Source organism: Gambusia affinis, linkage group LG05 (genome assembly GCF_019740435.1).
Source record: "Gambusia affinis linkage group LG05, SWU_Gaff_1.0, whole genome shotgun sequence".
In the NCBI taxonomy this organism is placed as follows: Eukaryota; Metazoa; Chordata; class Actinopteri; order Cyprinodontiformes; family Poeciliidae; genus Gambusia; species Gambusia affinis.
The window spans coordinates 12428323-12443370 of NC_057872.1; the positions used below are offsets into that span (position 1 = coordinate 12428323).

The 15048-nt window shown below is 38.6% G+C and overlaps 1 protein-coding gene across 4 annotated transcripts in view; it reads right to left on the minus strand.

Annotated features, from left to right (window-relative positions):
• Window positions 1-329: 329 nt before the first annotated feature.
• The window catches only part of col14a1a (collagen, type XIV, alpha 1a), a 116528-nt gene continuing 101809 nt past the window's right edge, over window positions 330-15048 (minus strand). For all 4 annotated transcript variants that reach the window (XM_044116449.1, XM_044116450.1, XM_044116447.1 and 1 more), the window contains 6 exons: window positions 12379-12414; window positions 10982-11048; window positions 10677-10868; window positions 7258-7335; window positions 6148-6303; window positions 330-2850 (listed from right to left, as the gene is read on the minus strand). In XM_044116449.1, the coding sequence (XP_043972384.1) occupies window positions 2822-2850; window positions 6148-6303; window positions 7258-7335; window positions 10677-10868; window positions 10982-11048; window positions 12379-12414 (558 nt within the window). In that variant the 3' untranslated portion in view covers window positions 330-2821. The remainder of the gene's footprint in view (window positions 2851-6147; window positions 6304-7257; window positions 7336-10676; window positions 10869-10981; window positions 11049-12378; window positions 12415-15048) is intronic.

Genomic DNA, 15048 nt, shown 5'->3' on the forward strand with positions numbered 1-15048 from the left:
GAGGGTTGCAGTAGTCAGACGTGAAGCGTCCTCTTAAGCTTTTTCACATAACAGCCACAACCTTCAGTGCACACGTGTCAAACTCAAGGACCAAATCCGCCTTGGCATAACTGGGTTTTTTTTTTTTTCTGTGTCACGTGAATAGAACCTTCGATAATTGTGTGCTGAAATATTTGATCAAAATCCAAGCAGGTTTTTTCAGTATATTGCCAAATTACATCTGTGAAAAGATGTTCAATATTATTTAATCTTAAGTAATTATTGAATGTAGAGAATGCTTTTTTTTTTTTTTTAAATATACATTTTAACAAATTTTGTTAGTGGGTTATTTAATCAATACACACCGGTTGTCTGCCTTTTAGGACATTCATGATCTCGTTGTGGACCAAAATGAAAACGAGTTTGACACTCATTCTGCTACTTGCTCCAGAAAGAACGGGCTTGAATTGGTCTTAAAAGAAAAATAGAACAAGATGCAATAAAAGACACAACAGCTCTGTTTTTCGTATGAAAACTTTGTTCATTTTGAGACAAGAGAATGAAGTATCGCAGGACAAAATGCAACAGCCTTCAATTTTTAAATAAAACCTGGTTCTGCAAACTCACTTCAGAAACTAAAGTAGAAGCGCAAAGTAGAAAACAACAATACTGCACGCGGAGGTGAGTTTGACAGACAAATAGAGAATTGGTGCATTAGAAAAAGCAGTCTGTACAAATGATGCCACTTTTGTTTTCTCAGTGGTTTGATAAAAGGAAATCCTCAGGCTACAGAAACCTGATGTCCAGTCTCGCACGCAGACGGGACACATGCAGCTTCGCAGAGCTGTAAGGTGTAAAACGACAGGTTCAAGGTTTGCATTATCACTGGACGAAGCGGACACAGATCAGGCACTTTTCGGACCTCCCTTTCACACACATATCATACAGATATCACAGAGATATTTACATTGTTGTTTTTTTTGTTTGTTTGTTTTGTTTTTTTCAAACCTTGGAGGAAACCCACTGCAGGGTGTTAGGGTCTCACCACAGTTTCAGATGAGTGCACATGTCCATGGTGTCTGTGTGCGTGTGTGTGTGTGTGTGTATGGTGTAGTGTCTTTTTGGGGCTCAAGCACTTAAGGTGAGTCCGCCCTTCCTCTTCAATTCTCCTTCGTGACCACGCTTTGGGAAAACCTCCTGACGACGCCCGGTGACCTTAGCTCCACATCCTTAGAGTTTCCTGGGTAGTACCCATGGTGCTCATAGTTAAACTGGGAGTGGTAGCCACGATAGTAGGCATCTTGCTCTTCCTCGCCTCCTCCTCGGCGGTGGTTGTACGCCACTGCAGCAGGGTTGTACGGCTGTCTCTGGGGAGGACTGTAGGGCTGGTAGCGGCCAACGTCGCCGCCACCGTGGGGCGGGGGTAAGACTGGAGTGATTATGGAGGGGATATTTAAGGTCACGACTGAAGTATGGCTAAAGGAAACTAAAGCTAGATGCCACAACCAATGAAAATCAAGATGTAGTGTTGCCAAAGCAAGGTAAAATACTTTTAACAGAAGCTCAGAGGAACATGAGGCATGCAGGTGGACATGCAGTGTCATAAGTCGTGTTAATTGAAGTTCAGAGTGGCTAAATAAAGCTTAGTTGTGCCAATTTTTCCCAGTTATCAAAATGGGTGAAATTTATTTAGGGGTGAAAGATTTTCAGCACATCTCAGCATTTGATTTGCAGAGGTAAACCAGTGTAAGGCGATGAAAGCAGACAATCAGAAAGAAGCGCCATTCATCACTGTTTAGCTGATTGATCAGGCTTTGAAAGAAGTGATTAGCTGTAATGAGATTTGAGCCTGAAGCAGGCGAACGCGGAGGAAGATGAGTAATTGTTGATAAATGGCAGCGCAATTGTTGGTGGCGGCATTGAGGAAGGATTTTTTTTTTTGTTGATTTATGAGACTTTTTACATTGAGCTTCTACTACTGCTGACATGTTTTTAATTTAACCCGAATAATGCAGAACAGTTTTCAATCAGAAATTCAGTTAGATTGTGTACTAAAGCTAGCCTTGGTACAAAATGATTTTCTCTGCAAATTAAGAGTATGTTTGAAGATTGATTTAGATCAGGGGTCTGCAACCAAGGAGAGGTTTTGCCTGCAGTCCAGCTAAATAAAACTCTTTTAGAGTCATAAATGTTACATAACATTTAGCAAAAAAGACATCTTTATTTTTAAAAATATCTACTGTAAGAAATTTGAAGAGAACCACAATTTTAGGGTTTAAAACAAAAAACAGGACAAAATGACAAAAAGTGAATATTGTCTACTATGGAAAGAAAATGTGTCATTTTCTTTGCATATATCTATTATTATTATTTTTTTTTCTTCTATGGGAAAACATTTTTTGTTTGTAAAAAATGATTTACTGCGACAGACTAGTGATCTGTCCTGGGTGAACCCTGCCTCTCGCCCAGAATGTTAGAAAAAAGTTATTTAAACAAAAACTACTTCGTTTCCAACACCAGGATGAGAACATTTTTTGCTGATACTTTTACCATTCTGTTGTGGAAATTTAATGCAGGATCTATTCCATGCAAAACAAACAAATAAACAAACGAAAAAAACTAAATCTGCATTGGTTCTGTATTTTAAAAAAATTGTTGGTTCTCAACTCTCTTAGCCAGGTTTTAAAGAGCCACAGATTGCAGACCCCTGATTTAGTATATCAGGTTTTGTGTTTACTGTTTGGCCTCTTGGGGAATGAATGACTGGATGTTTCTGAACAAGGCAAAGAGGGAGGTGAGCACGTGAGGAGGAGAATGAGGAGAGATGGCTGGAGATTTCTCCTCAGTAATCATTCCTGTAATCCTGTTGAACTTCAAATCAGAACAAGGGAGAGCGGGGGGAAGGGAGGAGAAGAGAAAGACAGGAGAAGTTTACCTCACAGGAAGAGAAAAACCCAAAGACACAGAAGACTTCCGAACAAACCATTTCAAAACTGCTGGGTTAAGATTTAGGAAGTGAACAAACAAATCCCAGGACATCTCCTCTTTTACAGAAAGGAAACTCAAACCATCAGAAATTCATTGAGCAATACAAGAACAAGACTGTGTCAAGTCCCCATTTTACTTTCTGCTTATTAGAAAGCTTACATAAAAACTTCTGACGCAGGAAATGAAATGAGGGACACAGGTTGTAAATTCAGAAGAAATTTGTTAGTTTTGTACACCCAAGCATAATGTTTGAAAGAACCTGTCAGCAGTTCTTTCTTGAGTCAACATTCAAGTGTAACGTGAATGCAAAACAATGATCTGCTGGAGGGTAAAATGTTCAAAGGGACGGTCTATCAAGCAGCAGCCTCAGATGTTTTTTATGCATCCAGAGCACGGCTAGCACTGAAATCTAAATATTGGGTACAATAATAGTAGAAGATTGTGTTTAGTCTTGCTTTATATCCTCTCCAAACAGGTCATAGTGAGGTTGGCAGCACTCTTCCTCATTATGTGTTGAATTATGATTGGTTACAAGAGAAGCTAAACAACCCCAGACCCTAATAGCTCCACCACTGTGCTTTATATGTAGTGGTGGAATGTTAATGAGGCTGGAAGAAGGTTTATTTCAAGACAGAAGTCTGTGAAATGTCCTATCTAATATTTTTATAAATCCACATGTATACAGACAACATATTTTATCTTTGGTCTAAACTTAAGATCTACAATCACAGGAATTTTAATGAATGAATGCAATTAAATCCATTTATTTTGCAATTCACTTATATTTCTTTATTTTTATTCTTTCTCTGTTACTCTAACTCATTGTTTTTCCCTCTAATCCACATGTTTCATTGTTTCCAAATCAAATCTTTGCTTTAATTAAAGCAATTAGTGGGTTATTTTTTTAAATGGGTACCATGTCAGTAAAGTAAATAACAATAATATGTACCAGTTAAATGTCGTGAAAATTTGATTTGGCTTTTAAGATACGAACTGAAAAAGAAAAACAAATTGTATGCAGCGTAATTGGTTGGCAGGGAGGAAAAAATTCACTTAAAATGAACTTTAAAACTGAAAAATGTCGATGAAAATGAAAACTTTCTAAACTGAACTCTGCCTTTGAAGTGGTTGAGCAGGGAGGCTTGGTTTAAACCTTGAATTGTTCAAAGCAGCAAATGAGGGGAAAAAACAATTGAGAGTTGAATCTATTTAAATAAATCTGCTTTGATGGATAAAATAATGTCTCATCCAACCGTTACTTTTCACAGATGATATACGACATCGCAGCTGCAACGGCTTGTAGCTGTGCACTTTGCAGAGGGCTGCAAAGTCATCATCTGTTTGAATATTCAGAGACGCTGTGCATGCCTCTGTGTATGGGCCCGGATCTGTGTACCAGCATATTTTATTAGATTTCAACACAGACAAATAGCATTGACCTGTTAAGTCCTTAATCTGTCTGTGGGCATGAAGGAATAAACTTCCAACAATAAAAGTTGGATGCATATCCAACTCTGAGAACTTTACAAGAGCAGTAACTTTCTGAGGGCAGACAGTCACTGCCTTTTCTAACTTTTTATTAAATGGAAAGACACATTAAGGCCAGACTGGCAACAATGTTTTGGAATAACAAGAGCAGTAGATATTTTCAGTAACACCGCTCAGAGATGACGGCACAAATAAGGATGCATTCCGGTTTAAAGAAACGCGCCTAAATATTTTAAAAGGTCTGCATATTTCGTGTTTTATGAAAAAAGACGAAGATATAATAAAAACAGAATGCTCCAGTCAAAATGTTATTTCGCCTTCAGCTGCCAGATCATATTCTGCCTTGTACTCTGTCAGTATGTGTATGTTCACACATCTGCAGAACTGAATCCAAACCTTAATATTATTAAATCCATGTTTCTCTCACATTTCTGAGGTGGGAATTAAGAAAAAAAAAAAAAAAAAAAGAACAGAGAACCATCCGGTTTCTATTGTCTTCCCACATAAATCACATCCACTCATCCCTGCCATGACGTTATTCTGCTTCTTAGGCATCACACTCCCATGTGATGCCTCCAGCTGGGTGACCCCCCCACACCCCATTTGGTAGTCATCCACAGTGTTTAAACCATAGTCTGTCTATAAAAATGCTTGAAGACCTAACAGGCCAGCAGTCACTTTCTCTGATGTGCAGCATATGTGGAACGGCTTGTCAGAGCAAAATGACTGGCAACAATAAGACACTGGCTCCAACACATGCTTCACTCCGACAGACTTCCATTCACGACCGTTTTGTTTCAGGAAACTCTACGCACGTTTCTTCTTTCGGATCTTAATGTAATGACAAAAGAAATGCATGGGACATTTCTCTACTGTGATACACAAACCCTGTTATAATGTAACGTGGTTCGAAGCAGATGCATGTCTTAAAGGGGGAGTGTAAAATCAACTTTTTTGAGCTTTAGATCATGTTATAATGTTATTTCGTCATGAAAAGCTTCAATTGAGCATTGCTTTGATTTTTTTAATCCATGTTTGAGAAATCATTTAATCTCCCACGGCAACAATTCAGCTCTGCAAAACGCTTTGGGGGGACCAAGCGGCGCCTTTGAGGACCAAGCTCCTCCTCTGAGAGCGGTAGTTTCCAAGATACGAAGCTCCCCCCTCAAAGAGGCCAGTCCTCCTTCAGACTAGCCAACAGCAATTAGCAAACACCTTTGAATCTGCTGAGCTGATTACACAAGGTACTTCTCAGTGCAACGCTGGTAAAAAATATTGTTAAAATGTTAATAGAGGAGCTCTGTTGTGATGACTTCCTGACAGCGTTGAGTTGGAAACAGCAGGACTTTCATGGAAATAGAGGCCCAATGTCAAGGCACTAAAATACAAAGTCAAATATCTTCAGTCATATTTGATATATACAGCATTTTTACAACAACTGAAGGCAACAGTTGCTTGATTGTGGTATAAAAAGAAGCTATGTGGCTGGAAAACACATAATATTGCCACTTTAAATAAATTGTAACCAAGTAGCCATCTTTATTAACCCCACATTTATGGTGTATTTTGTAAAATACACCATAAATAAATATATTAATGTCTTATAACAGTTATAATGTAATTGTCCTAATTTGTTTCCAGTTTGAAAAAGAAATTCAAAAGGTAGTTCAGGGGCGAATGGATAATATTTACCTCCAACATTGTATCCCAGACACGAGTTCTGGTCACAGTATCCTGGTGGTCCGGTTGGTCCCGCAGCTCCTGGATTTCCAGGCCTACCAGCCGCTCCCGGGCTTCCGGGCTGACCAGGTGGGCCCTGGCTGCCTGCCCGGCCTTCGCCTGGCAGGCCTGAAGATAGAGAAATATTTAAAGACGGGGTGGTAGGCTGTGCATGCGAAGTGGTTTGACATTTTGGTACAATGACTGCAGCAGTGAGACACCTGTTGAGAAAATGTAAGAAAAAGACAACAAAAACAGTGCACCGAAGGTACACACTGTCACTATTAAGAAAAAACTCCAGCCTCTGTGGCTTCAACAACATGATGTAAAAAATTAGCGAGCTACAAATGGCTGCTTGTCGTTATCTGGATAACAGAGTATGATAGTGAATGTCCTGAGGGCAGGAACAGGAACGACGCAGCTCCGAGCTGAAATCTAGCCCCAGGCCTCTGTTTGATGATTTCACAGGACAAACTGCTCCGTTAGGACTGCTCAGCAGTCTGCGGGAATCGGATATCAATATTTTAAAGGTAGTTTCTTTCGCCAAGTGCAAAAATTATTATCCCACAGTTATTTAAGAAAAGCACAGAGAATAAACCTTCCTCTAAAAACACTGAGGCTTGATATATGTTCGAATATGTTTTACCTCTTCAGAAATGTAACAGTGGAAAAGTTTCAGTTAAAGTTTGTCTTCTTGTAAGTATCGATCACGGTAAGCTGAAAATACCAGCACTGACATATTTTTATAACACAAACCTCAAATTCCACACCGCACGCAGTAAAATCAATACAGAGCATCACATTCATGGGCTGAAATGTCTGCTCGCCTTCCTCTCTTTGAGAATCAGTAGAGTGAATCCTAAAAGCATTATGGTTGTGGCTAACTTCAGTTCTTGCTTTAATATTGCCGGTATTCTGGTTTCGTTTAAAAGCTATACAATAACATTTTGTCTGGAAAGAAGAAATTACCCCTATGGACAGAATAAGCTTACAACGTCATATGTTGTAAGCTTATTTTTGGGGAAGCAAAACAGAGGGCTCTCAATAATCCATAATCATGAACAGGACTGTGTTGTGTCTTACCGGGCGCACCGGGTGGTCCTCGAGGTCCCTGACTCCCAACGCCTGGACTCCCTCTCTCTCCCTTTTCACCTGGCAAACCTGGAAACACAGAGTTTGAGATTTCAAAAAAACCTCTGTGATAATCCGTTGTAGTATAAGCAGAGCTTTAGCTTCTGAATTTTTACCTTATACCGCAAATATAAATAAGAGCCTAAAGAGGGAATTAACTTTTTTTTTTTTTTTTTGACACAAAAAGAGCCTTTATAGCCACGCCTCTCGGAAATAGGATAGGCACTACCATACAGGTCGTCTGAAACTGCAGAGCATAACTGCCTACTGTGGTGAAGAGAAAAAGGTTTTGAGAAAAAAAATGTTTTTAACAGGAATATGTTGAATGGATGAGTGACCACTTTCTGGCAACATGAGAAAAGAGTAAAATATACACCCTTTCTCCACAGTTACTCAGTAAGATTATGCATTCAAACCACTTTTTACCTAAGGATTATGAAACAGGAAGAATGTTCTCTTCAAGGTACGAACACAAGCCGAGCGATGAGGACAAAACACTGACAGAGAGGTCTAGTTGCAACAAAAGCCAGAGGATCGATGTGTTCGAGGATAACATTGCTTTTTAATTCACAATGTCTTGTGTCAGTATAAAATGTCTCATCCACTCTTTAAATACTCCTGTTACACGAGTTTACCTACAGCAATCAGCTGCTGGACTGACTCATTTTTTTCACTCAGCTCAGTGAAGCACCCAACCGCAACATATGTATTGTTAGCTTGAAATGACTTTTTTATTTTAGGGTTAAGCAGCTTAAGCCACATGTTTTAGTGAGGAAAAACTAACTCCACATGGACTATGCAGTTCAAGGTGCTCACAATTACTATAGTGCACTTAAACACTCATGAGAGAATCGTGAAGTGAACATGTGTAGGAAAGTGAGATTTTCATCTGCTTCCATTCACTTCTTCTGTTTCACACAGTCACTGTTTGCCTCACTGATGTAAACTATTCTGGGAATATTTTCCCAGGAATGGGTGTTTGTTGTACATGTCAATGTAATAATGCTGGTCAGAACTGGAGCAGAAATAACATCATCAACATGGATGACAAAAAATTTTAGTTTTCGTCACAAACGATCATTCAAAATGACATGGTCCGCAAAAACATCTTTGAATTTCTTGGGTAGAGTGCTGGTAGATTTGGTCGTCAAGGACAACATGTCTTCTGACTTCCTCCTGTTGCTTTGGAGACATGTTGCTTTGTCTCCTCCGTGGTCAAAGCAACATCTCCATCTTTGCCTTATGAATCTACATTCTAGCTGGAGACTTCAAGCCATCACTACTGTTGTCCTTATTGAATCTCGTCACGTGTTAAAGTGAGATACGGTGTTCCCGTAAGCTTTTGTTCTCTGCTGTCTTGGTTTATTTTCATTCTCATTTATGTACTTTTTTTTTTATTTTGGGAAAAGAAATGAATGTAACTGTCAGATGTCATATTTTTTTTCACTATTAGATTTCACAGGCAGGAATCAAAGACCTCTTGCTAACAGACTTTAATGTGGCAACGTATTGAACCAGTGACTAAAACGCTTTTTATTTCAAAATCAGTATCGTGTTTATTTTTTGTTAAAATGAGCTGAATAAATCACATCTCCAGGCAGTTTGCTGTCCAGAAAAGCAGCCTGCTTGAGTTATTTAATGTGTTCTTTTTCAAATATTATAGAATCACATTAAAATCTGATCTGCACATTTATTTTGTCCTATTTCTTTTATGACGGTTCTAATGGAGAAAATGAATGTCATAGCCTCGGATAAAGAGCTATTCTCCGTTTTGAAAGTCTGTGCATTAACTTTTTTTTAACTGATGCATAAAAATAAACGAGTTTCTTATGTTGCAGGATTTTGTCTGAGTGCAGTTACAGGTTAAGCTTTTAAACTGTAATGTGGTTTTTATGTGCGCGGAGGACCAGTGGCAACAGATTTGATATTTTACTGGAAAGATTCAAAGGACTCCACCCCTGATGAGGACGAGTCACAGCTGGACAGACATCCAGCAGTTTTTACATTTTTTTCAGCTCTTTATGTGCATCTAGGTTGCACTCAAATGTTTTTTTGCTTTTTTTTTTAGCATGGGTTTCATGTCTCAGTGATTAGAACAGAGACTCATAAATGCCATCTGTCCTTTAAGGACCTAGTATAGTAAAGAAATGACATCATGGATACTGAAGTTACTGTCTTTAATGTTATTTGAGGGAGCAAACCACAAAATGCAGCAAACAAGCAGAATGACTCCCAGACAAAGAAGCAGTGTGAGCAGAAAGCTCTGCTGAATGTCTCCCAGCATATGCATGGTTTGTATTTGTTCTTCATCCATGTGAAGCACTGAGTTGAAGTTTTGATAGTGGTAGTAGAAACCATACTGTTGTTTCTGACATTTTAATCTAAGTGCTATAAGCTAGCACTTAAATAAACCCTTTTTATATGAACATTAAATGCGTATTTAGTGATTTTTTTGGAGTTAGATCTTAAAGATAAAAGCTAAAAAACCAAGAACAAGGCAACTGAGAGCGGTGCTGCCGATGAATAATGCCATTACATATCAGCACAAAACACATCGGCAAATTAAAAGATAGAAGTGTTATCAAGTGAGAACAAGGAAGAAAGAAGACATGTCTGAGAACAGCAGATCAAATGGCTTTAACAGTAATTTAGCCATTAGAACAATACAAGGACAACATAGTTCATCATGACCTTTATCCAATACTATACAAACTAATTAAGTAAAATCAGGCATGGAGAACATTTAGAATGAGTGGTATCAATTTATTTAAGTTGATCTTTTGATGTCAGCAGGCAGGGGACACAAGTAAAAATCGAACTAAGCAGCATATCTCTTAGCAGAGATACTAAAAGTCGCTTCAATTGTCAAAGTCCTGATTGCTAATGATTTCTCTTGTTCCCATGGTATGAACTGTGGTTTACACCTCATCCGCCAGTCCTTATGCAGGGAACAACATTCTGATAAATAATTGTTTTCAAGGTCCTCCAGTTGGGGTTGATTTTCCAAATATTTCAGTGGGTGGTTTCAAATTATTCAAAATATTGATCTTGTTTTGTTCACTTTCGAGTATTTAAATGTGTGAGGAGTCAAAAAGGCAAACCTCTTTCAAAATGATGAATAACATTATTCTCATCTTATTCATCTGTCGTTCGTCTGGTTATATTATCAGCCATTTAAGTAAGAATAAATGTAGAGGTTTCCCAAGTTATTTCTAAGATTCAGATTAGATTTTTAAAAAATTTTAAATATTCATTTTACATAAACTCAAAACTAGGCAAAATATGATTTGAATAATTTAGTACAAGTCCATCACGAGAAAGCATCAGTATTTTATTTTTATTTTCTCCATGAAAGCATCTATTTATCTCACCTCTTTCACCCGGTTGTCCGCTCTGACCATTAGTACCGGGGAAACCGGGTCTGCCAGGGGCGCCTTGCTCTCCCTGGGGCCCAGGAGGGCCTCTCCTGCCCGGCTCGCCCGGCGGCCCCGTCACTGTTCGGACCGATCCTGAAAGCTGTTGAGGGATCTGGTTCAAGATGGAATTATATCGAGAGAAATGGCCTAGAAGAAGCAGAATCGGTAAGGAAAATGAACAGTTTTTCCATCATTTTTAAAACCACAAATTTATGGAAAGTTTATCACAAAAAAAAAAAATGAAATCCACGAGTACTCACTTTGGATAATCTGTTCACAGACTTGCCGTGCAATTGCTCTCACTGCTGCTTGGGACTGCACATCACCCTGAAGAACAAACAGAGATCTCTACACACTGCAGACAAATGGCACTTTTCCATCTGAGCAGCCATGGGGACATTAACCGTCAGACCAGAGGGTGATTAATGGGTGGGTGAGATCTAAATGGTGTTTAATTAGCACTGCCAACCTTCATTCCAAGCTGGTTCTTTTACATTTATATTTCCCAAAAATTGTCAATTTAAGTAGCACTTCTCATTTCCATGTTGAAAATCTAGATGAAGCGCTGGAACAAAAACGAAGAGCCCACTGCCTGAACCCCACTGAAAACCTCCTGGTTGTTCCACCAGATATTGATTTCTGAACTCTTCCCGAGTTAAAACATTAATATTGTTGTTGTTAATGAACCTGCTTTCTTTGCATTATTTCAGGCCTGAAAGCACTGCATCTTTTATTATTTTGACCGTTTCTCATTTTCTGCAAATAAATATAACATTTTTGCTTGGCATTTCAGAGACAGTAGTTCACAGAATAAAAGAACAATGTTCATTTTACTCAAACATATATCTACAAAAAGTAAAATCATAGAAACTGATCATTTTAAATGGTCTCTTAATTTTAATTCAGAGTTGTGTCTTTAAGAAGCCGAAATTAACTCTTGAGTTATCTGGAATTTTAATTCTATATTTGTATATTAAGGAACAGAAAAAAAAGACAAAAATACCTTTTTGTTTAGTGAACCATTCTGTGGTAAATTCATTAACAGATGTTATCTTTTATAAGATGCAAAATAATCTAACAACATGAGTGATTTTAGATTTCTATGTTCTTTTTACGATGAATGCAACGTTTGATTGCTTCTTAAAACTCCATGAGAGGTTAAAATAAGATCAGCTGCTCCTATTTGTGACTAGAAGACAGATAAAGGTCAGCTAAAGGGCTGACCAAAAGTGTAAAAAAAAATCCTCATCAGATTACCACCGTCTTTGATGAGAACTGGGCCAACTCACAGAAACAAAGTTCTGAGGAAAAAAAAAATCTTCTCACTTTCTTTTTAAACGCCTTTCATCTCGGCTCTTGAAGCTCCCCAACATTTAGGTTTGATTCGCTGGCCTTTTTGTCAGCAACCAGACACTGCCCTTGGTGCTCCGTGAACACCGATTTGATTTGGTTCGCTCTAAACAAGCACGAAGATACGGTACAGAAAACGCTGCCTGATTGAGTTAAGGAGTCAGAAACAGGAAGAAATGGGATTTCTTCTAGAAAGAGCAGGGGCCATAAATGAAAAACTTTGAGGGTTTTAGAAAAGAAAGGGAACAACACGTCCACTGGAATATCGCTCTAACAGCAGCTCGAGTGTGCAGATTGAGTAGCTTACTCTTTCTCCTTTATCGCCTTTGGTACCAGCAAGACCCTGAAAAGATGAAAGCACAGGGAGAAAATAACATTTATTTAGGATGCAGTGATGTGGAGAAATATTTGCCTCCTTTCAGACTTCTGTTGCTTTAGCTTTTTCATCACAGCTAATGTTTCAGATCATCAAACACGTATCAGACTGAGATGCCAAAACAGTAAAAAGTAAGCACAAAATAGAGATTTTAAATAAGGATTGGATCTGTTAAGGGGAAGAAAAAACTTTTCAAGCAAATTTGCCCCTATCTGGAACGTTTGAGGCCTCAGTCCTCGACGCGGATGTCGCGGGTTCGACTCTCGCTCCCAGCGACCTTTGCCACATGTCTTCCCCCTCTCCTCACCCTCCTTCCTGTCTGCCTACTGTCGCAAAAAATACGAGCCACTGGTGCCGCAAAAACTCTTCAGAGAAAAAAAAAAGAAAGAAATTGCCTTCTTGTTGAATCATTGATTCACTGAGTTTAAGTTCTTGAAAATTGAGATAAATTTTCACTTTCAGTCCTTATGTAAGATCACAATCTGACATGCAGAATCAAGAAGTGACTTAAATAGACCCTGTCTGACAGCATCAAGTAGGCCAAAATATTTCAAAATGCTACACATCGTGTCCAATGTGCAGAACTTCAAGAACAGATGAGAAATGAAATTGTTGACACCTAAAAATCTGAGAAGGGTTGCAACAGGGTGAGACAATTAGTTATTAAGTTTAGGAAACAATTATTTGTTTGATGAGCTTCTTTGCCCTTTATAGATAAAATTATTGCTCAAAACTGGAATTTAGTATTAACTTAGGTTATGTTTTTCCAATATTAAAATTTCTTTAAGGATTTAAAAAAATAAATACTTCACAAATACTTAAGTTGAGTGTCTAGTCATTCATAACACACATGTCCCTCAGAAAGAGCCATTTTATTTCCTTCTCACAAATGTCACCATTTGTCACTCTTATCGGTTCTTTTCTTTCTGTTGTCTCATTGGCTTTATTGAAACATAAAAGACTGGGACAAAATTCAGTGCAATAGGACTCAAAGTTTATAGTTCACGGAAACTGACATCTGGCCTTTGGATAAATGTACTTTCTGCTATTGTCAACACTGTAAAACCAAGGAGAAACAGTACACATACCCCAAGAATGAGCAAATCAGTCATTGTAATCCAGAGGCATATAAAAGACACATTTTCTGGCCACAGAGCTTCGTCCGTTAAATAGAAAAGCTGTAACTACTTCATTCAAAAGCTGTTGCCACTTTTCAGTGAAGACTTGTTTATTTTGAGTGGAAAAATGCTCTTGACTACCACCACCACCCCCAACGGCTGTCTGATTGTGCTTGTGTGCAAGGGCAACGACTGTGTTGAAAAATTAACCGCATATAAATCAGCCGATGATAGGAAAGGTCTAGCCAACGTCTGACAGAGCTGCTGGACGAAGGAGCCAACCTGAACAGTAAAAGTTCTCGTCTTGGACCCCTTTGGCAAGCCAGGATCATACGAGTCTTTCCAGGCACATAAATGTCTGCTGTCTTATCAGGTTGACATGGAAAACCACGCTACATAACGGCAATGTGAACACCGCTCATAAAAATCAGATTTATTATTGATCAAAGCTGACTTTCCTTTACTCCAAGCATGTGTAGGGTTTCTCCAATAAGATGATTCAGAGTATTTTTACTGTAAACCTTGACCTCCCCCTCTCTCACTCTTTCTCTCTCTTTCTGGTGTCAAACGTGAACTGATTAAGCACTCCCAAGAAGATTGTTGAGCTCATTTCTTTCAAAGTTGGCAAATGTCAGGCAGCTCACTATCAGGTCAAGTAAGATCAATTTCAAAAAGACTCTCCAGGCAGTTGGATGACTGGAAACCGCATTCAGAGTCAGACCCTGATCCACGTCCAACGCAGAATAGGGATGTCAGCGGGAGCTTTGACAGTCTGGCACACTTATTTGTATATGGCCCAAGGAGAGCTGATGAAACAGTAAACCAAATCTGCTAGGTTCATCTCTATTAAAAGGTTAATCCCAAAGTTTCATCATTACAGACCTTGATAGATGAAGCAAAGCATTTCCAGATGCACAGTCTCTTTCTTAAAAATAGCTGTTTGGGTTTCATTTTGGTCGACCAAGACCAGAAACTGAAGATCTGTCCCTTTCCAGCTTTAAATGCTATTAAGCTTTCACGGATATAAATCTATTGTCATCTAATTAAGTTCTCAGTTCTTAGCAAACCCAGTTGGACAAATTCCCTCTGGATTCACTTGGATGATTGTATTTAGGATATGAACAGCATAAAAATAAACTATATAGATAGAAACAAAAACAGAATCAGTAAAATAATCATAACTAGAAGTTTCAAAGTTAATACCTTTAGGAGGTGCAGAAATTCATATGGATTTTATTTGTATCTGGGACAAAAAGCAGATCCAATCTCTTATAGATATGTTTTTATGGATTTGTGTGTGTGTGTTTTTAAATGTGTGCACGATGGGGAGGGTGTCAGTGATTTATGGATCGACTCTGCGAGCCAAACTTGCTGCTGGCCTAGAGAGCTGACCCAGGACTAGATTAGCTGTCAGCAGCACCGCGGTGTCATCTGTTATGGTTAGTGCCACACAAAGTCTATTCAGTGTCCTTGTGTATGTTGT